Source organism: Trifolium pratense, linkage group LG2 (genome assembly GCF_020283565.1).
Source record: "Trifolium pratense cultivar HEN17-A07 linkage group LG2, ARS_RC_1.1, whole genome shotgun sequence".
NCBI classification, from domain to species: Eukaryota; Viridiplantae; Streptophyta; class Magnoliopsida; order Fabales; family Fabaceae; genus Trifolium; species Trifolium pratense.
The window spans coordinates 73,660,353-73,687,382 of NC_060060.1; the positions used below are offsets into that span (position 1 = coordinate 73,660,353).

Sequence of the window (27,030 nt, forward strand, 5' to 3'; positions counted from 1 at the left end):
TCACTAGACTCAAAAACATAATAAAATTTATGAAAGAGGCATTGCATTCCGATCGCCATTTTGAAAAAAGATAACTCTGATTTTATTTAAAGACGAGTTTTATGCTTGACCATACTAAATGCCACCCACCACATTTCATATTATTCAATCATATGAAATTTCCAACATGCTCATAATTCAAATTGCATCACATCAAGCAAATACACATATTCAAGCAAAAAATTACACATGCATAAAAAACACTCGATATTTCGAGATATATGGAATCGTTAGAAAGTGCCCTTACCTCAGCAAGGTTCCAACACGTTCAACATACGCTACGCGAGCAAGACGAAGTCCCTAATCCGGCTAAACCTTTTATCCCTTAATCATTCAACTTGATTAAGTTAATACACCATTATAATTAGTTACTCAAATAAGTCCTAACTCGGCTACTAAAACATTCAAGACCTAGGATGCTCCCTTACAACTAGGCTCGACTCATTTTCAAAACGACTCTTTTGAAAACATTAATACTTCGAAGAATAGTTTTTATCACAAAAACGTCATTAAATAATGAAAATCTCTTTTCAAACCCTTTTAAAACACAATTCTCGACAAAAAAAAAATCATTCCAATTTACAAATAGATTTTAGGAGGAGTCTCCTTTGTGTTTCCGTCATTCACCCGAACCTCGAGTTCAGACAATATACACAATATCACCGACAAAACAGTTACAAAATAAAACGGTCATAACTCATTCAATATTTGTCCGATCTTAGCAAACCATATGTTCATTTCTTCGTTTTAAAAAGGCGGATCTAATGGTTTACTTTTTAGGACGAATTATAATTTTTAAAAGGACGAAAATACCCTTTTCAAATTTGGTCAGAATTGAAAATCACAAAAATCATTTTTTTGAAAAAACTAAACTGACATGTTTATAGATCTACTCAATATAAACATGTTTATCAAATAAAAATGACGTTTGACATTTTTTTTAAATCTCTAAACTTAAAGTGCTCAAAACAAACAAATTTCTTTTGGATGTGTAATCACATAGACTCACACAACTTTATTAACAAAGTGAAAAGCTCATACTCTTACTTCTACAAAACTCATTTTCTTGTGAATCAAAATTTTAGTAACCAAAACACTTTATTTCTAGAGATCTAGTACTACAAGACATGGATTTACAACTTTAATAAAGAAAATGAACACCATGAAAATAAAATAAACTAACCCACACACTTAGGCCTCACGGCCATAAAATTAAAGAATTGAGGGTTTGAATTTTTGTTTACCTTTCCTTAGCTTAAAAGAATCACAAGATCATCCCGCAACTCTTTCCTAGCTACCACTTTATCAACCGAGCTTTTGATATAGCATGAAAATGGCATTTCCTCTTCTCCCATTATCACTAACAAACTTTGAATTTCTCACAAACTTCTTTAAATCTATATGTTTCCTCACTACATATATAGATGTTTGATTATTTGTCTCAATGATCTCATGTAATAAAAGGGGAAAAGGTACAAATTTGATGAACAAAGGAAAGAAAGAGAGAGTTCCATAAAAGAGAGAAGTGGGAGAAAACTATGAACTTTCTCTTTTGATCCTATATATAATTTTGTCCAATTAATCCTAGCCCTTGGATCCAATAGCATAAAGTTCTAAGATCAAATCCTAGCCTTGATTCTCTCCTTCACATGATTAAAATAATACTATTCTAGAAAATATCTAGATATTTTGTAACTTTTTCCACTTTTTCCACTTCGCGTTGTTGTTAATATTTTGTTTTTCCTTAGTCTTGTTGGTTGTGTTAAGAGTCTAGTTGTTTGTAGTCAAAGTTTTGTTTGTTGTGATTAGTTTTGGGCATTGCGAAAAGATTTTTTAAATCTATAAGAAACCCAATTCAAACCCCTATTTCTTGTGTTTCTTGAACCTTTAGTTCACCCACACCCTGAGGTTAAGGAAATCATTCTATAGCATAACATCTTGATTCTTTCCTTGTGTGTGTATGTTGTAGCTGTTTTCTATTGTTTATCTTGGGGTATTTGGTGATGGATCGAGATGAAGTCGGTATCTTGATATTATGCAACCTGTGACCAATGTCTCCAAACATGTTTGAAGGGTGACTATCTAGGGTGCTTGACAACCGTTGTGAGATGGATGGATACCCTAAATCCTAAACCCCAAACCCCAAACCCTAAGTTGTTTAGTTCTTCACTGAATAAACCTTATCAGCCTTTTCATTGTTTGTTGCACTGTCATCCACTTGTTGCATGTTTGCCTCAGTCTATGTACCTGTTAAACTCATGAGTGGAGTCTCTGTAGGGAGCTCCACACGCTCAATTTCATCAAAAACATTCTCAAGAGCCATACTGAAATGTATCTTTTTTATTTAGACCACTTGTATCTTGTGCTGCAGCATTATCATGAATATTGCCATTGTGATTTTCTTGTTGTGCTGCATCCAAATCTTGTTGTTGTGATTTTCTTAACCTTCTTGGCTGAAGGACCAGGGTTTGTTGACTTATTTTTGCAACATATTGTGGTTTACTTACCACCACTTCTTTTACTATCTTATTCTTAGGATCAGCCACTAGCTTCTCTTGCAACCATTTACATGTTGTTATGTTGTGGCCAATAGTTATGCAGTGGTTGCAAAACTCTGGTAGTCGCTCATAAATGATTCCCAATTTAAAAGTGAAATCGTCCCGTTCCACCAAAATTTCATCAAATACATGACGGGATAGATCCATGTCTACAAGCACACGTGCGTAATGGCCAAAAGTGCGATTTTTGGTTGATTCATCAAGAGCTAAGGGAGTGCCAACTGCACTAGCAATTTCAAATAGCGTTCGTTGACGCCAATATTCTTGCGGCAATCCCATTAACCGGATCCATATCTGAGCGTGAGTTTGTCGTTGTGTATACGGATTGAAGTCATTGGTTCATTTAGATAGGCGCAAGACCCCTGGTTTTAGATTCATTGAACCCATAGACCAAGAAATGTGCATATCCTCAAACGAACCAAACTGGAACTCGTAATAACCTCGACCGAGGGATATCATCTTCCACTGTCCATGAGTTTTCCATAGCGCAAAGAGTTTTGCCGATAAATTGCGAGTCGTCCATGGCTTTTCACCTTTATTCATTACTAATTGACCATGGATATTACGTTTACAATCCACTAATCCCTTTTCATATTCATTTTGTGTGATCTTAATACAAAGGTTGTCGACTTTAATCGCAGGGGACGAGAGACTTGAAATCTGGAGGAGAATGCATGGGGGAGGAGATGGGCTTTGGCGTGGAAGAAGAGGCCATACATGGCCAAGGGCAGATGGCAGCCATGCCAACTTGAGAAACCAAACCCTAGCAGAGCTCCATCTGATTTTATTATTCAAATTACCAATTTTTGTTGTGTGAATGTCAATTTGTTGTCTTTTGCTATTAACATAAATGTTGTGAATTTGTTCACATATTCATCCATTTTATTTTAACAATTTTAAGTTTGTAACGCATCGATGTATTATGTCAATTTGAATGAATAAAAATTGTTTATTTAGTCAAACAAAAAATATGTACAAACAATTTTTCTGCAGAGCCAGAATCGTTGTTTAACTTAGGTTGTGTGACAAATGGACATTGATGCCAACCACTGCCAAGGAATGACTACATCGGTAGTGGAGGCCAGAGCAAACCCTAAATGTAGAGCCAAAACCTAGCAGAGAAAATCCTATGCTCTTGTTCAAAAAAAAAGAGAAAACCCTATGCACGTTTCAAGATTCATATCTCAAGAGTTATGACACTTGCGCTAATATAGTTAGTGAGAAAAGAAAGGAAGATAACATTATAATTTCAATACTAAAACTGATAATCTATATATATAATTCCTAGATTATGTAAACCCTAATCCACTTAAACCAATAAATTTTTTCCATTTAGCCAAGTCAACAACTTACAATGTCACATCACTTCTCTTTACATCATTATCATCTCTAGACTCTATCTACTTTTCATATACCTACATTTATATAGATGACTTTTCATATTGTCCACATTAAAACATGAGGAACTTATACTAAAGAGTCACACTTTACTACTTACTCACCATATATTCCATTAGTTGCAAAAAAAAATCCATCCATTTACATCATACATGTTCCATAGTTAATGCATTAAAATATAAATCTTAGATAGTTCTCCTACTACTCATCTCAACTCTAATCCACGTCAGCCATTTACATTCAATTAAATCACTCAATAATGTCACATCACTTCCTTATATTATATCGTTGTCATCTATATTTTTTTTTGTTTTTATACTATTGTCATCTCTATCTACTCTTCATATACCATAATAAATAATAAAGAATTATATCTCTCCAATATCCAATATACTAATCAAAATAATATATTGTTACACGTACAAGAGGATAAAATCTAAAAACAATTATGCTTGACCCTTGGCTATCCATATGATATGATGCATAAGGTCACACAATCATGTAACTCTCACTTCCTCATGATTTCTCTTCATTTCCCCTAATAATTACATTCAACAGTTCACAACCTTTGCACAGTTAATTGGTTCCTATATAAATGTGTCAATCCTTCTAAGCATTTCTTCACCTTTCACACATGATAAATATTTTGATAAGGTTATGCAAAGAGTTATAGGTTATGAGATTGAAATGTATAACCATTATCATTATCATATTTCATTCAATTTTGATGATCCCCACTCATTCTCTTTGATCGGTTGTTATCATATACATATAGGTATATATAAGTAGCATATCAGTTACTTCTTTAGTCATGCATACATTTCTATTGAGTTTAGTTTTTAGTTAAAAAAAAAAAACACTCTTTCAAACCATGGCTCCTATCTACACTCTTATGTCCGCTATAGTAGCTGGAAAAGCAAATCTAAAGTTGAAAGTTCGAATAGTTCATGTGTGGAATGTAACAAACAAATACAAACCAACTTAGGTTACGTCTATGAATATGTTGTTTGTTGATGAAAAGGTGATCAACTATCTTGATATACTTCTCACATTTTCACAAAATTTCTATTGATTTTTTTTTATTATTGACTTTTTCCCTTTTTTTACTTTGATCATCCAGTGCGATAAGATTCTTGCTACTGTGGGAAAGAGTTTGGTGTCAAAGATAAAATAAATAGTTGGAGAAGGATCAACATATAAGGTTGAAAATATATTGGTTGGAGGAACTGATAAGCATAAAATTACATCACATAAGTATAAGCTGAATTGCATGTTTACTACTACATTTACCAAGATCGATGCTCCACACATTCCATTGAACCATTTTGATTTTATGTCATTCCAAGATATTTTGAATTCAACTGAAGAAGAAAAAAAATAGTTGGTAATGATTATTAGCTTTCGTTTTAATTTTAAATCTCATATATTGATTGATATTTTAATCTAAATAATATGTCTCTATTTTAATTTTTTTAGATGTTATTTGCATGTGATTGAAAGAAGTGATATCAAAGAGAACCTAAAGATGAAAATATTAAAAAGCTAATGGACTTAGTGTTTAGCGCCTAGGAGGGCAGCGCGCTTTGGGATGCGGAGGAGCGAAGCAGCTCGAACGAATGAGAGAGGAGCGAAAAAAGCCCAGCTCCCTAACCTAATGTGGCACCGGGTTCGGACCGCAGCGGAAAAAGGGGAGTGCTGTGAGTGCTATCATATAGTTTTATATATCATTCAAATTCACGAGTTGGAGATAAGCGGACTCGAACCGCTGACATCGTCAATAAGTGAGACAGAGGTTACTGGGGAAAGGCGATAAAGTAAGTCCATCAAAATAAGTCAGTCCATTTACTTCGTAACCTTTACTTGGAAGACTAAACCCGCGCCTTACCTAGGGTGGCTTTCGCTCCTTGGTCTATTGTCTATCAACGCCCTTTTTTATTTATTTTTTGTTCATCCTTTATTTAAAGTAAGTTAATTAAATATCATATATTATGAAGAATAAAAAAAAAAAAAGTATATAGCTCACATTGACGTCAATTGTATATTTTTGGTAGATGCAATATGATCCATTATACTCATTTTGAAATGTATAAACACATCTTTAATATCTATCTTATATTTACATTACTTTTATTATTATTATTATTATTATTATTATTATTATTTTGTTGTTGATGTTATTATTATAATTTTCATAATATTTATTGTTTCAATTTATACGAATGATTTTTCAACATTATAATATAAAATACCGCATAATACCCGTGCACGGGTGTGGCACTAGTATTATAAGGATTCACGTCTAAATCTAATAGGTGAAAATAGCTAGGATGTGTCCCTTGTAACTTCTTTTAAGAGTTTCCTTATTTACTAAAGGTGAAAATTTCTCAGTTCTCATCACGCATTTTTAATGATATAATATTTTTGTTTGCTGAGTATGAAGCATCAAACTGTTATCATTTAACTCTTGCTTTGGTCAAGATATGAAATTCCACATTGCCATTTACAAATTATTTATTTGATCAAACATCCTCTTTCTCAAATAGCAGACAATAGAAGTGAAACATATACAGAACCCGACCACTCCCGATCGTGAAACTTGTTCCTTCTGTTTTCATGATTATTCCATAAGCTTCTGTAAAACCCTCCAATATCGCATGCAAGAAGGATTCGCGTGTATTGCCTGAATAACCCATCTATGGGGACTTTGAGAGGACTCCATGCTAGACATAGAGCTTAGCCCAACTTTCAACTGTCTGGCAAGCAAATGCATTTGAAAGTAGACCTCTGCAGGCCTCATTTCTACACAAAAGTAGCAGACATTCATCCAGAGGTTAGCAATTATTGAATAATAAATAACCGGTATCAATTATTACATGAGGTTCTGCTGATCTATCATGAGATCAAAAAGCATTGCAGCTCAACCTTGCAAATACCAGTTAATATTTTGATTAATTTGAGTTAGTCGAAACAAATAATACCCGCATCACAGCCCCAACATGCAATGATAATGACACTCTTTTATATGGAATATGGCAACAGAAACTGAACTATATTTAGTTCTTCCATTCCTCACAACTTAAAAATTAAAATTTCCAGAAAAAGAATAGAAATCAAACCTGACGACCAATTATACCATTCAAGGCGAAGGTTTCTGTCCCATTTCTCCTTAGAACCAAGGCTTCCTTCTGCTTGAGCCAATAGTATTGAGGCAAAAGGTAAGGGAACCAGCGAAAACTCACGAACTTTGGTAAGGCTCTTAATAGCCTGTGATAGGTAGTGAGGACTACTGTGCTGCCTGACAAGCTCCATACAGATGGCACCTGACATAAAATTAAACAATATGATCCCAATGCATACACTTGTTCAAAAAAAATGATCCCAATGGATATTAATATTAAAATTTATCCTTGATGCAGAAGACGTAGAGATGAGGGCGAAAAGGATCCAAAGACAACTAACTGCCAATTGTCGGTATCCACTTACACAGAAAAGGAGATCAACGAGTTTTATTCTAATAAAATGATAAAACTATTTTTGGGATTTGGGGGCAATAAATTAGCTAATAAAAAAAATACATATCAAGTAATATTTATAAGAAGACAAGACTTAATAACAATTAGCATACTGTATCATCGTTAAAAACCAGATAAATTTTTCCATAGTATAATTCATGCAAGAGGGTTTTTTGAAGCTCTCGCCCAACGCAAATACATACCATGACATAGAAAGAGGCAGCTTTCAAAACCAGCCAATGAACAAGCCTGTGCCACAAACTCTTCGGCTGAGACTAAATCCCTTTTTTGCAACAAATTCACTCCTCTCACTAGGTTATATGCAGCCATCCACATATTCCATGAATTTCCACCCCTTTTAATGCATTCTTCGAAGTTCAAGTCTATGGCATTTGAATCTATTTCCAGTTCAAAATGGCATTCCATAAGTTTGAGGCAGATCCAACCAATATGGCAATCTGTCCTGAGCTCCAAACACTTTGCATACTCTTTCTGAAAATTTAGATGATCGTCTTTCATGGCATACAAACGGCATAATAGTAGATGTGCAAAGAATAAATAATCATCAGGAAGCACAAGTTGAGAAGCCTTTTTGGCATCAGTGATACAGCTCATGTGATTCCCACATTGTAAACTGATCTCAGAAGCACAAAGTAGAAGTTGGAAGTGTCTATATTGATAACGCATTTCTGTCTCGCTATACAATTCATTTGAAAGAGCAGTTTGAATTAGACGATTTAGTAGACCACAGAGATGATGAGGAAATCTCTGTTCACGTGCCTTCTGAAGATAATTAAGAACAAGCAAGTAGTGGGCATCATGATTCCATGGTTTCTGATGAATGTATCTGCAATTTTGAAGGGAGAAATGTAATATGATTATCCTTGTCATGGGGAAATTATGGCTTCGATATTTTTAAATAGAAAACTCTACAATCATACTCAAATTTGATGGAAAAGAATGTTTATTTTCCTGAGTTAACAAAACAATTTGACCTAGCCACATATTCATATCCGAGGTTGAAGGAATTTAAACAATAACAAAATGGGATCAAATTTCTGGGCAGTTTACAAGTGATAAAGCATAAAGGGAAATAGTAGTACTTCTGAAGGTATTTGATAGCTCGTGGATGACTAGAACACTTCTTTGAACAAGTTGGAAAAGTAAACTTCGGATTGTTGTCAGTGACATAGCAAGCAACTGCTCCAGCACCATGAATATCATAAGCTGATTTTAAACCTTCCTGATCAGACATATCAGGATGGTCCAGTTTACAAAACCTAGTTGCCACATGACAATTGTTTAGTTCTTCACAGAAAAGCAAGAGATAGCCCAGAAGATTCCTGTCCAAATGAAATGTGCAATAGAAAGGATGTTAGCAAACTCCACACAAAGCTAGCAAGATCAAAAAATGCATGATTAAAAAATTGGGGCAGAGAATACCAACCAAGAAAACTTTTTTAAGACTTGGAAGGCAAGGTACTATCGAGTATGGAAATAAAAGATAATATTTTTTAAATACACTTTGGCAAGTAACACACTAACATAATGCTATTTATATACATCTTTGAATACAATTTACAAGAAAATGTTGGAAACATGGAATCATTTTCAAGAGCAATCCCCGCAGCTCCAAGATAAGAGTTCCAATACAAATTGATACATATACAGACTAAAATTTATTAGACTGAAATAGGGAGATGGGAAAGAAAAAAAATGAAGGTCTGTTATAGTGTAAATTGCAAGTCGTCACCCTCCCTGGCCAAAGGCCTTAACTCTTTCAAATGACAACATGCCCTCTCTCTAATGCTCTTCCTTTTATTTATACTCTTAGAATTGGGAGTTATGCCAAACTCAACCATACAAAACCGGCTTGTAAGGCGAGGATTGCCTCTTATAAACCCTTGTCTAGGTCAACTCACATTCGATGTGGAACTTCTTAACACACCCCCTCACACCCATCACTATAGGGTTTGGTGCGTGGATATAAATGGTATGTGGCCCAATAGCGGGTGGCCCAATAGCGGGTGGCCCAACGAATCTTGGAGAGGCTCTGATACCGCTGTTGGGTCGTGAGGGAGGAGCCTCACTGGATTGGATCAACACATTGGGCATTGAGCAATCTTACAAGTGACTTTGACACCACACTTTCACCCAAAACCTTAAGGCATTAGGTTTATGGGTCCTCTCACTTATAAAGTGTTCAACCTCAACTCTTCCAATCAATCACCACTCACTTATTGCTCCCCCAACAACCGGGCTCTGAAACCATCTTAAAATTGGGAGTTAGGCCTAACTCAACCCTACAAAACCGGCTTGTAAGGTGGGGATTGCCTCTTACTTATAAACCCTTGTCCAGGCCAACTCACATCCGATGCGGGACTTCTTAATATATACATCACAGCCTAATCCTATAACAAATAAAGTAACTAAAGAGTTTACCTATCATAGTACTATTATTTGACCTAATGAGTACTATATATAGGCGTATAAGGTTAATCTATTATATCATATTTTCAGTTTATTACAGTTAACTTGTTATAATGTATCATTAGTGTAGATTGTAGAATAAGGACAACTGTTTTGCTAGTTACTTAATTACTAGATTATTAGTTAGAAGGGACTGGAAGGGGATTGATTAGATATAAATAATGAGAAATCATATTAGGGGAGACACCTCTAATTCTTTTGGTTCTTCCTATCTGGTTTTCCGTCACTTTCTTCGAGTTCCAAATATAACTTTTCTCTCTTTTCCTAATCCTAAACTGCTCAACCTATAATTTCCTTAATATGGACCAAAATAAGAATCAAGTGACTATATGATTAACTTAAACTAAAAATCGGTTCAATCAAATTACCATATTTGTGTACAAAACTTCTCATTAAAAAACTACCTTATCAAATTACAGTTAGGAAACATGTGCAGCGCTTTCCTGAGGTAGGCAATTCCACTTTTAACGTCAAGGCAGAAATCAGATTCATTTTTCACCTGTCAAATCATACCATTACATTTTTCTATCTCGTCTTAAATTTTACAAGATTTTTTATGAAGAAATCAAGGAGACAGGAGGAATCCAAATCAAGAGGCTAAAAAAATACCAATTTCCCAAGCGCTATTAAAAAGTGCATCCTAGAAATTTCTTCTTGATATTTGAGAAAATATCGGGTACTTGCGACGACCAATCCAAGACGATTTTGTGCATCAAGTGCATTGATAGCTGACATAACAAAACTAACTTTTGAACTCTGAAATAGCTCCTTTGGCATCTTGACAATGCTAGTAATGACTGCATCCAGTCCACATATGAAGTACACTAATCTACTGATGAAACAAATGGATGCCGCCACAGATGCTTTCTTCATAGAAGAAAGACTTGCAGCAAGACTCCCAGCTACAGAGAGAGCCAAATCCTTTTCACCATGTTGCCATAACGAGAAAGCATACACGTGCAAACCTTCTTCATCAAGCGCCCCTTGAACAACATACCATGCTAAGGTGTTAGGAGGACGACAAAAATTCAAATAAATTTTCACGCTATCCTCAGCAAAAAAATGTCCAGACGAAAATCACAGGGTATAACACATGTGTAGCATGCCCAAATCGTGTGCTTTACATGTGACAGTTCACATGAATACACAGCTTTTATTTACTTCATAATTCATTCTCGGGAATTATGAGCAAAAATCAGTTAGAACACGCTTAGACTGGACATGGATACTTTTAGAAACATTAATTTAACATTCAATCCCAACAATAAGGCTTTAAAATTTTGAAGGAAAAAATGAAATCAAATAACTCTGAACAGATAAATTACAAAATTTGAACCCCAAACCTTCTTTCTTCAAATTTTCACATTCCTGCAAAGCATCAGCAGCATTCCCGGCCTAAATAAAAAGGTATCGAGTTAATGAACATAATCACAGGATTTAATAAAATAAATAGGACTAAGGGATCTCAAGTATATCTACCTTGGAAAGTGATCTAGCCAAATTGATAGAAACATCCCTTATATGTGAGTTTTGATTACTCTGTGAGCCAATGCTAAATGCATGACGTGCTAACCTATAAAATGTAGCAGCAGACTTGTAATCTTTTCGAGCCTCACATACCAGTCCATGTAAGTTATGGGATTCAGGATAGTGAGGGGAATGCTGTACAGCCTGCTGAATAGCTCCAAAAACCTGTGACAGTTAGATGCGGACTCAGCATGCATTTAAAGGTAGGCAATTGTTTCTTAAGAGGTGTAATAGGGACCATCGTTATTGCAGATTGTATAGCTCAAACTCACTATAGTTTAATCTCTAGGCTTCAGTTTCTTGAGAAATAGGGAGTATACGCTGTTGCAGGTTCTATGTGCCCTTTTTGGGCTGATTTTCTACGGTTAAGGAAGAGGTTTTGTAAGATCTAGAATTAGTTCTGTTGTCGTACAGTTCGCAAAATTCTCCTGTGGAGTGGAGTATACAATCTTGGCTCAAGTAACAACCGGAACTCTGGCTTCAGACTCTTTTCAAAGCTTTCAGTTCCCTTCCTTTGCCAACCTACTGAAAACCATAACTCTTTGATCACACAATCCAATTCACCCATGAATGGCTGCAAAAAACAGATGGAATTGGACATAGCAAACAGCTACTGTTATTCATGTGCCACCTTAAGATCAGTGGCCACTAGGTAGACATCCTCACCAAATATATGACACCCACCAATTTCCTACAATCGTGTTCGTGTTCCATGTGCAGAGTGTACCCCCCCACTCCCCATATCAGGTAATGCAGGATATATCGCTCAAACTCACTAGGATGGTCTCTGAACTTCAGTTTGACTAGACTCTTGTAGAGATCATAGCTGCTGACTACAACTATCGTTCTGTATTTCACTATAACCAGAGGTTGAATCAGAAAATACAGAACAAAATTCAGAGCTTTCTCACCATTTTTCCCAGTCATCACAAACTAACAAGAGGCAAAATAAAATGTGTAATCAGCACAGCAAATCACTAATTTACCACATAATCTAACCTGTGAAGATGAAAGATGGCCACTCAGCAAAGCAAGCTTAGTTAGCCCAATTTGGAATTCAGCTAACTGCACAGTAACCAACAAATATTTCAAAGCAGGTAATAAAAAATTAACACACCTAAGAAAAATATTTTGGCTAAAATAATGTGTGCCATAAATCTATAAAAGTAAAACAGATATTGAGAGGAAAATTCCTGATATATTGATATTTGGCTAACACTAAGGGTGTAAATAAACAGCAAACACCAACAGCAGGGAACAATAAACACATTTCCAACTTCTTACATGTTAAGTCTCAGAAATTAGTAACTTACAGGCATTATCTGCACGGCTCGGGAACAGCTTTCAAATGCCTCATCTGGCGCCGGCTCCCTACTAATAAAGATGGTATATAGTTATAAAACTAGTGAACTAATAGACTAAATTACCATTTACATGCTACATGATATGTCAAGATAAATGACACTAGAATAATACCTTCCGTAAGACTCAGCTGACATACTTGCCCATGGCAATGCAAGGCCAGGATCAATACTTCGTGCACGATCAAACACTTGTCTTGCCAATTGCTTTTCACCCGCTTTAAAATATAACTGAAATTTAGACAAAATCATGCTGAAATCTGCACATAAAGAATTTCCAATGTCTTTTGTATGATGATGTGCATTAAAACATTAAACCATAGGTGCAAATTTATCATGTTACCAAACCACATACTACTTATGATAGACAACCACTGATATCCACGGTGTATATTTAGGAGTGTCATGAATATCGAGGCCTAACTCATCATTACAAAACCGGCTTTTAAGGTGAGGATTGTCTCCTCTTTATAAACTCTTCTCAAGAGTAAATCCCACCGAGTGTTGGCCGCTAACACACCCCCTCACGCTTCAGCCCGGCCCAATGGGCCTGAAGCGTGAACGATGTCGGAAGCCCAACGATAGACCCGATAGGCTCTGATACCATATCATGAATATCGAGGCCTAACTCATCCTTACAAAACCGGCTTTTAAGGTGAGGATTGCCTCCTCTTTATAAACTCTTCTCAAGAGTCCTATCTATCCGATGTGGGACTAAATCCCACCGAGTGTTGGCCGCTAACAAGGAGAAATGGGTGGTGTCACAGGGAATCACTTGAAAATATTAGAGAAAACAAATGTACTTCACTTATTGAATTTATAGATATAATGCCAATATATAGGCACAATTAAGTCTATCCTAATAAAGGAAATGTATGAGAATAGAATACTAAATATTATTGAGTAAAAGGTACAAGCTATAGTCAGAGTAATAATCCTCACAAATGGCAATCACGAAATAAGGTGAAAAAAAAACCGCTCAGTTACGAATATAATGCTCTTAAAAATTACAAATACGATATTATTTTGTTAGATCTCTTAATAAAATTATTTCAGTTTTATTTTAATTATTTAATAATAATAATAATAATAATGGAAGATTGTCTATCTATCTATCTATCTATCTATCTATCTAGTGCCCAGAAGGAAGAAGTGATGATGTCAACACCAGCGATAAGTATCTTCCAATCCCAAAACACACCCTTCGTTTTGCCATTCAAAGAAAAAAACCAATCAAAGCCCTATCTTAAGGAAACTGAATTGCATTTTGGATTAATACTTAGGGTACGATAGGGCCGCCCCCACATGCAGCATCGCTTCTCAGAAGGGAGTAACGGCTGCCATGGCCGCCTCATGGTGGTATTGATGGTACTATGAAAGTCTATCAAGAAATACGACGAAAGAATATAACACAGAGAATATTGATGAAGTAATAATGATTACCATCAAGAATGAAGAAGGACATTGTTACAACCAGATTGGGGTCGGTTTGGGGTCAACAGCAGCACGTATGGTGGATGGATACTGCAGTTTTCAGTGACAGTACTTTTGAGGTTGGCCAGTCAAAGACTTTCAAATCTATCCAGGGGCTTCTTGCTGGGCCCTGAATGTCTTGTGTTGACCGAAGAACACAGGAATAAGTAGGGCTCATGGCCAAAAAAAAACAGAAAAACAGGTCCTGCAATGAAGGCTGGGTATGCAAGATAAGCAGTGAAGGTATGGACAGCAGAACAGAGACTGACAAATCGGTAGCTCTAATATCAACTTGAAAGAGATGTGATAGAAATAAACTGATAAATAAGAAAGAAATAGGGAAAATCCCTTTGATTACAAGAATGGTATCGCAGAACTTCGAGGATCTGCACCTCCCAATGCCAAAATGGCCCCCTTTCTAGCAAATCCCAAGATACCCTCTTTCTAAATCACCCCTTCTATCTATAGGCCTTCTATATGGCAGTTATTTTCTATAAAAACTACCTATTCTAATCTAACTGCAGTTCCATATGACAGTTATTTTCTAAAAACTGTCAAATAATAATAAAAACTGCCTAATAATAATAACTAACAAGGCCCCTTATTATTGCTATCCTAATTAAGGCCCGTATCTAACAGAATAATAATCCAAATATTATTCACACAATTCTTGGCAAGATTTTAATTCTAAATCAATCACAAGTAATAGTTTGAATAATAGGTGATATACAGTTTTTTATAAGCTTATGCAAAATTCTAAATCAGTCCTGATAAAGAAAAAATAATGATAGGGTAAATAGGGTTTTACCCCCTGCAAAATAGGAGAATTTTGCATTACCCCCTGTAAAATAAAAAGTTGTGATTCCCCCCTCGTAATATTAAGATTCTTTGTTTTACCCCCCTGAATTGACAACATGGATTTGGAATCTTAATTTTGCTGACATGGCAACCATACGTGGCTTTTTTTTACTGTTTTTATTTATTTAATTTTTATTTTGCCACATATTGACCTAAAACAAAAAAGGGAAAAAACAAACAGCAAGAAACATCAACAATCTTCACCACTCTCATGGGAAGAACAAACAACAACAACAACAAACTTCATCTTCAATCTTAAATTTCATCTCATCAATTCAATCTCAAACTCATAAATCCAAAACCATAAAAAACTCATAAGTTTCTCAAAACATAAAATCTCACAGTTCATTCTCCACCACCAGCCACCACCACCGTCGTCGTCCATCTCTCTTTCCCACAAATTGCATCTCTCTTCCTTGAGGCATCACTCTCAATTTTGTTGTTTGTTGATTTTCCAAAAAATTAAAATTAAATCAGAATTAATGATGTTTGGAGAACATGTGTTGTTGTTATTTTTCTTGAACTTGTAATTGCTAACCCAACCCATATCCTTCACATCAAAGGAATGAACACGTGTAGAGACCAGGAAGGAGAGGGATGAAGGAGTTGATTATGTTAGGGTTGTTGTTGGTGGTGGTGGTTATGGAGGAGGTGGAGGAAGAGTTTGAATTGGAGGAATTGTGGAGATGATGATTTTTTTTTTTTTCGATTTAGGGATTTGAGATGAAAGTTGTTTCCTGAGATTTGATAAGAAGGTTGTTTTTTGGAAAAAAAATTTGTGGGATTTGAGATGAAGATTTTTTTATTTTTTATTTTAAATAACAATGATTTGGAATCATTATAATAATAAAAATAAATAAAAATTCTAAGAAAATCCACATATGCATGCCACATTATAAAAAAAAAAGATTTCATGTCTAGTTGGCGAATTAGGGGGTAATTGAATGAATCTTTATATTACAGGGGGGTAATCACAAAAAAATATTTTGCAGGGGGGTAATGCAAAATTCACCCATTTTGCAGGGGGTAAAACCCTATTTACCCATAATAATATTGCAGGAATATACAGCTATTATGTCAAAAAAGAGTTCTATACACATAAAAAAAAAAAGAGCGTAATATCGAGGGAAGGACCAGTCCCCGACTAACTAATAGGGATTGAGGCAAGGGAAGTAGCTCACTTTACAACAAATAGTTACCAAATTGGAATTTTACTGTTTACTGATCGCATCAGAAAGTACCTTCCCAAGATATCCCCAAGCAACAGCTAGAGATACATTTAATTGCAGTCCTCTGATCAAAGCATGCTGGTTTAGTGCATTATGGTCAGACAAACACCCCAATGCCACCCAGAACTCATAATTGTCACCCTCGAGTAGCAAGGCTCCAACGGACATCTTTTCTGCTAGCTGCCTGCTGAAACAGCTATGTTGAGGGAACACAATAGTCAAGGAGATCATTGAAACTTATCAAATTACATAGATCGTACCGTGCACTTAAGTCTTGTTTAAAATTTTTGCTCAATGATGTAATGAGATCTGAAGTTACTGCAATGTCACTGTAGATGTTTGCTTGCCATGGAGATAAGTGTAAGGCTCGTTGGTACGAAAACCTAGCATGTGTTGCAGCCAAAAAGCGGGTCTTCCTCCATGAAATGATAGAAGCACTAAAGGCTTCCTTATCAGATTCCAATTTTTGGACCTCCTCAATCCAAGGATTACATCTTGCATATGCAAGCTATCATAGATCAAAATAAAATAGCATATAACAATACATGAAACAATAATTTTTCTAAATATAATGAAGGCCTTTAAAAATGAAAAAGAAATAATGAAAAACACAAACATTGTACTCAAAGATACCTGAATATCTGCATGTAGCTTCCAAATACACGAGATATTCATGAAAGAACGAGCACTCTTTCTGGCAACCTCAGATGCTTCCTGCAATTAGTTCAACGAGGTTAACAAAATGTTGCCAAAATGGAAGAGTTCACCGTGATAGCAAATGATGTACAATTATTAAAAAGAATGGAAGAGAAAACCTCTAACAATGAAGATCCCCACTGATATGCTCCTAGGTTAATGCAATCTTTTGCCAAACTAAGCAGTCCCAAAGCAAGTCCATATTGTGCAGGCACACAATCTGGCAAAATCTCCAAAGCTTGTTGAAATTGTTCAACCCCCTTCATAAGAAAAGGCAGGGAGGCAAATTTACATGTTTTTTCAATATATAGAGACAGATCCACACGAATCAAACAGCGTCATATAAAGGAGGTGTATAGTTGGGTGATCAGTGCAGTTTGTGATAGCTACTGAAAATACTGAGATGAATTGTATGTGACTATAATATAATATGATCTGCATTGCCAAGTAGATAGGCAATGTGAGCATAATTAGTTAAATCAAAAGCGACGGATCACACCAACTTGCTTTAAACCCTAGAACCGTCATAATAGATTTTAGCCTCTTAAACCAAACTCTTAGTGCTTGTTTTAAGCCATATATGGTTCTCTAGATAGTAAGTATCCATGTTTCCTGGATGACGAACACTTTCTGTTAAGAATTAAGGAATTAGAGGATACAATGAAGTTAGGCAATTGTGGCTTTTGAGGACAGGGTCAACTTGCTATTTCTAGAGGAGGAAAATGATTTTTTCTGCGATTGTTTGCAAAAAGATAGAAGAAGCCGAGGCTACAACAATACACAATGACACAGCAGCGAAACTGGATGCTGCACAGGATTCAGTGGTGGAACAGAAGTTACAGGTGAGGGTCTAAAAGTTTTTAAAAAAAAATTAAAAAAACACAAACCATCTTGTCAAAATTTTGAATACTTAGAATCTGTTTTGACTTAGTTTTTAACCAAACATAATCCAATATTGAAGTTGTTCGCTTTTATATGCAAGAGTGGCAAATAGAAGGAATAGATGAATTATGGACTAGATAATAATGGAGGGATAAACAATAAACCATCAATCATTTACGAATTTGGATCCATTATTTTTTTAAAAATCAACTCATTAATTAGCCATTTTAATGGATATATATATATATATATATATATATATATATATATATATATATATATATATATATATATATATATATATATATATATATATATATATATATCCAATCCATCTATTAGTCCATATAATGGATTTGATGTCATAACCTATCCAATAGAAAACAGTTTTTGTTGATAAAAACCTAACTCATAAATTAACTAACGTTTCTCGAATAAATGTTCTCTTGAATCACTTTTTTGTTTTTACGCACTTGAATCACTGTTTTAAGCTCAAAAAAATATATATCAAATCAAATACTGTCAATCATCATACTACCATCACAGCAATAAACTAAAATAAAATAAATGCAGAGAATAAATAGAACCACTGAGAACAAGAATTGAGGACAAGTAAGACATGAATATAATAACAACTAATGATTAGCAAAATGTACCTTTTTAAATTGACCAAGTATCAATGAAATATTTCCACTTTCGACCAAAGCAAATAGCATCTTATTATCCAACTCGATTGCACGGCCATAAGACTGATGGAGAACCCAAAGTGAAACAGTAGTTGAGGGATCAATCATCCAATCCTTAAATATAAAAGGAATCCAAGCAAAGAGGTACCTTTACAGCTGCAGTAAACCTGCCCAGCCGCTGATAAGCAAGGCCCAAAGCCTAACAATTTTTGAAAATATTTATTAAAAAATCTATGAGAATGGAAACATAACAGAGGAAAGAGAGGTGATATATTACTTCCCACAAATCAGCACAAGTAGGATAGCCTCGAATGGCATGTTGAAGACTCTGAACAGCTTCGGACCATTTGTTCTGATGAACCTGATAAGTTATAAATAAGAAATTAATGGCAGGTATGAAGCGAATGTAAAATAATTAAAGAGAGACTAAATACAGATATAATGAGATTGTTGTCATCAAACAATTTGTACAAAAAAAAAATGGAAAGAACTGACCAGCAGGAAACCTAATCTGCGGAAAGCCCAGAAAGCACGTGGTGAGATTTTAGTAGCTTCAAGGCATAGTGCGACCTCCAAACTGTCCTTTCCACCTTGGTCAAGTAAATCGGAAAGAGCTTCCTGGAGGAGGAGGAGGAGGCATTATTATTAGCTTAATTAAAATGAAGCATATAATAATAATAATAATAATAATAATAATAATAATAATAATAATAATAATAATAATAATAATAAATGATTCATTGGCTCACCCCAGACTCGAAATCATCAGGGTTGATAGCAACAGCTCGCTGGTAGCACTTAAGGGCTCTCTGAGTATCAAGGGAAACGCCTCCATAATAATGCCCTAGATATTTGAAAGATTCTCCGTTTTTAGGGTTATATTTTGCCGATAAAATAAAATGTTCAGCAGCTTTTTCCTTGGAGTTGGCATCTCCTCCGTCTTTATTCCATAATAATAAGCCCTGAATCAAAATCAATCAATCAATCATTATTGATTGAGTACAAGTGAATTGGATGAATCATCGTCATCATCAATAATAAAGAGAAGGAATGAAATGAAATGCACACAATATCAAAATGTAGAGAGGCGTCGTCTGAGGAATCCTTCAAGCGTTGGAAGAGATGTTGTTCTTCATCCTGCGAGAGAATAACACAAGATGATGAGACATTGCACCGCATCACGCGGAAAAAAAATAGTAGAACAAGAAGAACGCACCGTATGCGTCGTTTCGGAGGCCATCAGTGAGGGCCTCTGACTAGGTCTTGACAGCCGAACCAGACGAAAGTAAACTTCAGTAGCTGATAATGGTGGACGGACGGTGGTAACAACGACACTTTACCAGGAAGATGAATCAACAACAAGCCTTCTTCTCAACCGGCGCCACCTAAGCAAGACTGTATTCGCGTTAGAGCCAGAAAAAAGAGCCCGAGTCACCGATACATAGCCGCGGAGTAGTTATTTATACCAACAAAATTTATCCTAACTTTAATGGTTTGTTTGGATGAGAAAAGAAAATAGGAGGAATGAAATTGAATGGAAAGTGAAATGATTGTGTTAGTTGTTTGGTTTGAATGAAAGTGGAAGGAAAGATGGATATAATGTAAATTTAATAAAATGACATAAATAACCTTACATTAGAAGTCAAGCCCGTATAATGATAAACGGTGCTCGGGGCAATTGTTAAGCATATTATAATTTATAATTATATAATTGGCTAACAAGTATATAATTGGCTAACAAGTAGATCACCTGAAGCAAAAAAAAATAGGGATTGGGATTGAGTGCATTTATTTTCCTATGCATTCAAGATAATATCCACCACACATAATCAATCTTCAAAAATAATTGAAAATCCAAGTCACATGTTCAGTTGAATGCATGAAAATTGAATGCAGTCAATCCAAATCCAAAAAATAGGGATTGGGATAAAAAAGAATGACCATTTTGTCATTTCATTACAATTGGTCTCGTTCCATACTTTATGCCCGATCTTGGACAGAAGATTTTTGGACATGGAACCCACCAAAAACCAACTTTCTTTCCTCTTTGACAAAGAAACCAAACACCGGAATCCCGGTTTTCAAAAAAAAAATCTTTCCTTTATTCTTTCCATCCATCCACTTTCTTTTGAACCAAGCAAAGCATAGATATTTGGTCATTTATGTCTAATTTTACAATTTTACCGGTACTTTGATTTATAAATATAGAGTTTTGTTTATCAAATAGTTTAGTGGCTAGAGTGTCTGAGGTTCGAAATCCAGCTCTTGCACATGTAGTGCGATATCCCTACTAACCTCTTTAAATTTTGTTGCACGAAATTTCATTTCAAAAACCATTGTTCCTAGTTAATTAGTAAACTAAATTCACTACCTAAATAGTGGATGGATAAAAATATTCAATGGCAAGAACGGTTGAAGATTTCACACTCTCCATAAAATCCCCTGGAAAAAAATTAATTTTTTTGTCATTCTTCTTAAGTAGCGAACAAGAGGTACACTGTGAAAGTTCAAGAAGAAATGAATGTCATGCGCTATCTCGCTCTTGAAAGGGTTTCGGGGTCAGGCCTAAGTGGGGCAGACCGCCGCTTTGCCACCCCTATGGTAGATGTAAAAATTAATTTGTGGCAACTAATTGTGTTGTTTGAACGAAAATCGATGATAAAGAATAAAGATCAAGGATGAAGGGCCCGAGAGTTATAAAAGGTATGCTTAGGATAAAGGTTAAGGATCAAAATAATATAAAGGATAATATCATAAGTTTAGTAAATATTTGATTTATTTAATAATCAACAGAGTACATTTAAATACAAATTCAACATCCAAGTTAATAACATACAACGGCAAAATGCCTATAAATAATATGATAAAATAAAAGTCACCAAAATGTCTCGGCTTCTGTAACACCCAAACCCAATATTTAAATAAATCTAACTATATAAAAAAATTCCAAAATACGCAGCGGATAATAAAATTAAAACGACTCGAAGTCGAAGATAAAATATAAAATGATGGTTTAAGGTATTACATACTTCAAAGACATTACTAATGTAATAAAATACTAAACGTCGCTTATACAAAATTTCTTTTCTAATATAACACATCTTTAATTAAATCAAATAAAGACTCTATTAATCGTTCCCCCTGTCATAATCAGTGGGGAGTTTCACCAACAACTCGAACACCGACAAACATACACAACCTGAGAATCTGAACCCCCAACGGTTCAGCACAAACACAAAACAGAGAGTTAAATAATATAATCATAACCAGTGATCGAATATAACAAATATCCGACACTAAATAAATAAGAACAATTGCATAGATACAACTCAGACATCCACATACATATATCAGACACACTCAGACATGTGTATATGTGAGTTAAAGATAACATATATCACATAACTATATGTTATTAACGAGTTGTAATAATCAGGTAACACATCATATACATCACATTTGAGAGGTATCAATAATCAACATTAATAAATGAATTTTATATATGCCAAGTATCATTTAACAATTAGGAACAACACATAATTCCTAATGTATTCTAATGTCACATAGATGTGATATCACCTAGACACATCTAATGCATGTGGTACAATTTCATCATAATCTTGGATAACTTAATCTATGTGTTTTAGATCATCGTCTCTAAAACATTATAGATCACTGTCTCTAGAATAACAGTAAACTATATCATCATCTCTAGGATACTCATCAATAGACACAACTTATGAATGCATAAATGTGCATATACCAAACATATGATTTTATCTTAACTATAACATCAACATAATATGGATAACATAATCCAAATATTCTAAATCATCGTCTTTAGAATACATCTACTCGTGATAAATCATCATCAATAAATCAACATCATGATTTATCATAATATATCAACAACCTAATCATCATCATCATTAATCAACAACACATAATTAATGTATCAACAAGGCTTAACGACATCACTAACATCATCAACTCATGGGTTGCATCGGCTATAGCGTCGGCTAGATTGTGTCGCAACCGCACTGTTCATACTGCAGAATTCTGCGGGACACTTTTTGATGCGATTTTTGTCTAAACAAGCACTTATAAGCTACGAAAATCACCTATTTAAGTCCATAAATTCATGTCAAACAATTACCACACTTATAACACGATTAAAACAACTTAAATCATCAATTATAAGCACTTATTCATGGATTTTCATCATTTGCCAAAACTTCTCAAATAACAACAACAATATACCAAACATCAATTTTTATCAAATCATTGAATTTATAAATCATGAACACACATAAATAATCATACATCATAAGATAAATTTCATGATTAACATATTCTCAAATCACATAACTAACCCAAAATGAAAAAGAGATGAGAAAAGTTTGGGCTAGAAAAGAATACTTTTCTCCTCTCCATTAATTCATCTCAGAGATTATAAAATCAAACCCTCATACATTGTCTTAGTTGGATTCTCTTCTTCACCTCTTGGTTTTCTCTCAATCTCACTTGCTTGTTCTTCTTTTATGTTATTTTCTTTCTTCCTGGCTTGTTCTACTTTTACAACAAATTGTTTATATCAGAGTTATCTTAATCCATGTGGTTTTTTTTTCTTTCCAAATAGCACCTCGCCTCTATTTCTTTTACCAACACATCTATCACTAAGCTCAATCTATTCCAAGCCCATAACTCAATATTTATCTCACTCATTAATTATCTTTACTCTAATTTAGTCTACAACTCTCAACTAATTAATATCTATTATGACTATAATACCCTCCATAATAAAATAAACACAAATGAATAAATAACAATCATATAAACAAACAAGTAAATAATTAAATCAATTAACCACAATTAAATGTATAAATAATCTTAATAATAAAAATTGGGATGTTACAGCTTCCGAATTTGCAACGTTGATTCCCAAATCATTGATTGAATCTATAATTGATTGAAGATGATATTTGGATATGAACTAAACGAACACCACAACAAGACGGAAAATCAAACAATGTTGTACCAAGATAACGACCAAGACAAACGCCGCACTCATACGACGAAAACACAAATACAAAAGAAAACAACTGAAAGTTTCAATCCATGTGAAAATCACTTATTTAAATTAAGGGTCATGATAAACTGTGTCCACTGACACTTGTTAAACATACTATAAAAGAAAAATAAATAATAAAATTAATGCTAAAAAGTTTTTTTTTTTAAATATTTTTAATGTATTAAGATGATTTCTTGTATTTTATCACTTTGTTGGAAGCGGCTTTGGCTGTCTATCCAACAACAGTAAAATTTTCAGTCCTCAATTTCACAAGCGAAAAAACGTCCATCAAATTCAGACAAATATGTTTATCTTTTGCTCATCTTGTATTCATTTATTTAATGAATGCTTCAATTTGTTTAATGGTATAAATAATAAAACATCATGAATTATACTTTAATTTTTTAAAACAACAAAAGTTTCGAAATAAAAAATATAAAACTAAATAAACTGAAGTTTTGTAAAAATAAAATAAATAAGACCTGACAAAAAAAAGAAAAAGATTGAGAACAAATATTTTCCGTAACCCTTATTACTCAGCCAGTCATCTATAATATGTAAAAAGCCAGACATATTTGCCTTTCTCTCTCCTCTCCTCATGCATTTGACATTTAATGCTATTATTACAATATTAAATATTATATGATTTTTTTTTTAATTGTAGTGATAATTGTGTCATAATTGGTTTTAATAACACAAAATTATTCATATGTCAATTTTTTTCTCTATACATGATTTTGCCTAAACACTACAACTCACAATTTTCCAAATCTTTTCTTTTAGTTATTCCTCTTTAGTTATTTTACTAATTGTTATTGTTATTTATTTACTCGAATGTTTAAGAAAATGCCTCCAAAATATAACTCGATTTCTAGAATTTATTTCTGGAATTTATGATATATCTCCTTCGAAAAAATTATGGAATATTCTGGATTGTATTATAATCATACTGCAATTGGGTGTATTATGATTGCAGATATCATAATATTCATATAAATGAATCATATTCTTGATTGTATTATAATCATACTAATAGCAAAATTGGGTGTATTATGATTCATACATCCAATTTTTCTTATGTGATTCATTTAGCATTTATTGATATTTGTCAAATATTTATTCTTCATATTACTTCCTCATATATCAACCAGCTCCGTTAAATTATTATGGAAATATTTATTTTTCATATATGTATAATTTGAATTTGATTTTTTTTTTTCTTTTTCGTTGTTTCATTTTCATTGATTCTCTTTTTACTTAAATAAATTAATTAAATAATTTAAATATTATTTTTCAATTGTTGTTGACATTCATTTCCTCAAGTCAAATCCGATTTTGAAAGAAATTTGACCCGATTGATTTACTTCCCTCATTTAAATGCATTCATCAATTTCTCAATGATTTTTCATTAATGTTTTCGATTTGAAATAGGTTACCTTCCGTAACATTTAAATGCATTCATTCCTTAATACAATGAAATACTCCGTATTTTATTCCTTAATACAATGAAATATTGATGTAAAATGAAATATTAGCATTAACGTAAATTATTATTTATTAATGATTAATGATTTCCTTTAATTGATTGTGTTTTTTCTCTAAGTTTGTATCAACATTATTTTGCTATAAATAGTGCTACCATTCCTTGCATCATTCGTATGTATAATTCGTATGTATTTTCTTCTGCTTATAAACTTTTTATAATTTCATAATTTTTCTCATTCTAACTTTTTTGTCTGTTGGTTCTAATATAATGGTGCCAATTCTCTAATGAAATATGTAGATTCTAATTTTATCATGTGTAGCTACCGACAAAAGCAAATTGTTCCAAGTCTGTGACATTGGTGTGTGAAGTGTGAACTTTGATCATTCTCTTCTCTATTGATAACTCTACGGTATTTGTTCATTAATCCATCCTTTATTCTTTTCTTTTTTGTTAATTAGTTAATTTTAGTTGTTAATTTCTTTCAAAATTTGAATGTGATTTTTCTAATCCAAGTTTTTTTCTTTTTTCCAGATGATTCAAGGTTCCTCTTCTAGCATTGTTTTGACATTATTATCATAATCAAATTAATAATAAAGTTGATCTTTCTATCATTATTCTGCTTCAAAAAAATAAAAGGAAAAAGAGCAATGATAATTTATTTTATCATTATACATTCTAATTCAAATTTCACAATAAGCAATGATCATTTATTTCTAATTGCAATGTCAATTGCTATTGGAATCTATTGATATATTATTTGATAGTTGTTTTTCAGAGACTTTTGTACACATGACATTTCGATAATGATCCTCTTCTCATATGATTTTGACAATAAATTCACGTAAGCAATATCAATCTCATTCAATGTAAAACGCTGCAATTTATTGATCTTTACTAATAATATATCTTCTTTTTTTTTACAATTTTTTACAAAAAATTACTAATAAGCCAAATATATTTGAGAGAAAAAATATAATATTTTTTAATATAATTAAATGCTTTAAATGCTATAATTTGAGTATTAATCCTTTCTCAAAATATTTGGTAAGGATTGATTAAAAAAAAAATTTAGTAAGAAAATACTACAATGACGAAAGAAAAAATATTTAAAAAAGAGATTTAGTAAGAAAGTACTATATATAATCAGTAAAAAAAAAAGAGTAGTGGATAAACGGAAAGTTAAATTTGAGAAAAAGAATTCATAGTAGTATTGAAATTTTCCTCCGTCTTATATTATTAATAAATAAAAAAAATTCATACTTATTAAGAAAAGTAAATTAGAATAATTTAAAATGTGAATTTTTGTGTTTTACTTGAAATAAGTTTCATGGGAAAAAAAATTTACAAACACGTTTTTACGTGATTTCAGTCCTTTTTTTCAAAGAATTTTGTACACATGGCATGTTCAAAAGGTTTCTCTTCTCATATGGCCTTGACAATTAATTCACATAATTCACATGAGAAACCAAAAATTCAAATTCTAAATAGACAATTGATGATTTATAGTTGTACAATTAATACTAATAATATGCAAAATTGAACGTTATTAAAAACATTCTATAATGAAATAGGCGATGCAACATTCTATTAATAGTTGTACTGAAAATTCACATCGTTAAGGAAGATTCTTTTTATTGCAAACATTAATTTTATTATATTTATTGTACCGTAGAAATATCCAAAGCAATATTTTATATTGGATTTAACCATTTATTATATTTTATCTGCAGATGTATAGAAAGACTATGAAAGGAATGAATTAAG

At 33.4% G+C, this 27,030-nt stretch overlaps 1 protein-coding gene across 2 annotated transcripts; it reads right to left on the reverse strand.

Moving 5' to 3' along the window:
* Positions 1 to 6,419: 6,419 nt before the first annotated feature.
* LOC123907691 (tetratricopeptide repeat protein SKI3) lies at positions 6,420 to 20,148 on the reverse strand. Of its 2 annotated transcripts, none has more exons than XM_045958055.1 (22): positions 19,926 to 20,148; positions 19,778 to 19,846; positions 19,459 to 19,671; positions 19,205 to 19,327; positions 18,987 to 19,070; positions 18,858 to 18,908; positions 18,680 to 18,772; positions 17,261 to 17,401; positions 17,079 to 17,159; positions 16,706 to 16,953; positions 16,458 to 16,629; positions 13,001 to 13,116; positions 12,838 to 12,895; positions 12,524 to 12,589; positions 11,477 to 11,689; positions 11,341 to 11,392; positions 10,607 to 10,980; positions 10,402 to 10,496; positions 8,611 to 8,850; positions 7,711 to 8,354; positions 7,112 to 7,315; positions 6,420 to 6,794 (listed from the first exon to the last, which is right to left on the reverse strand). In XM_045958055.1, exons 1-22 carry the CDS (start codon positions 19,947 to 19,949, stop codon positions 6,613 to 6,615), a joined length of 3,543 nt encoding a protein of 1,180 aa, XP_045814011.1. In that variant the 5' UTR covers positions 19,950 to 20,148; the 3' UTR covers positions 6,420 to 6,612. The 2 variants fall into 2 exon arrangements, with proteins under 2 accessions (XP_045814011.1, XP_045814010.1); XM_045958054.1 differs by having other exon boundaries at positions 12,838 to 12,898.
* Between the last annotated feature and the right edge of the window lie 6,882 nt (positions 20,149 to 27,030).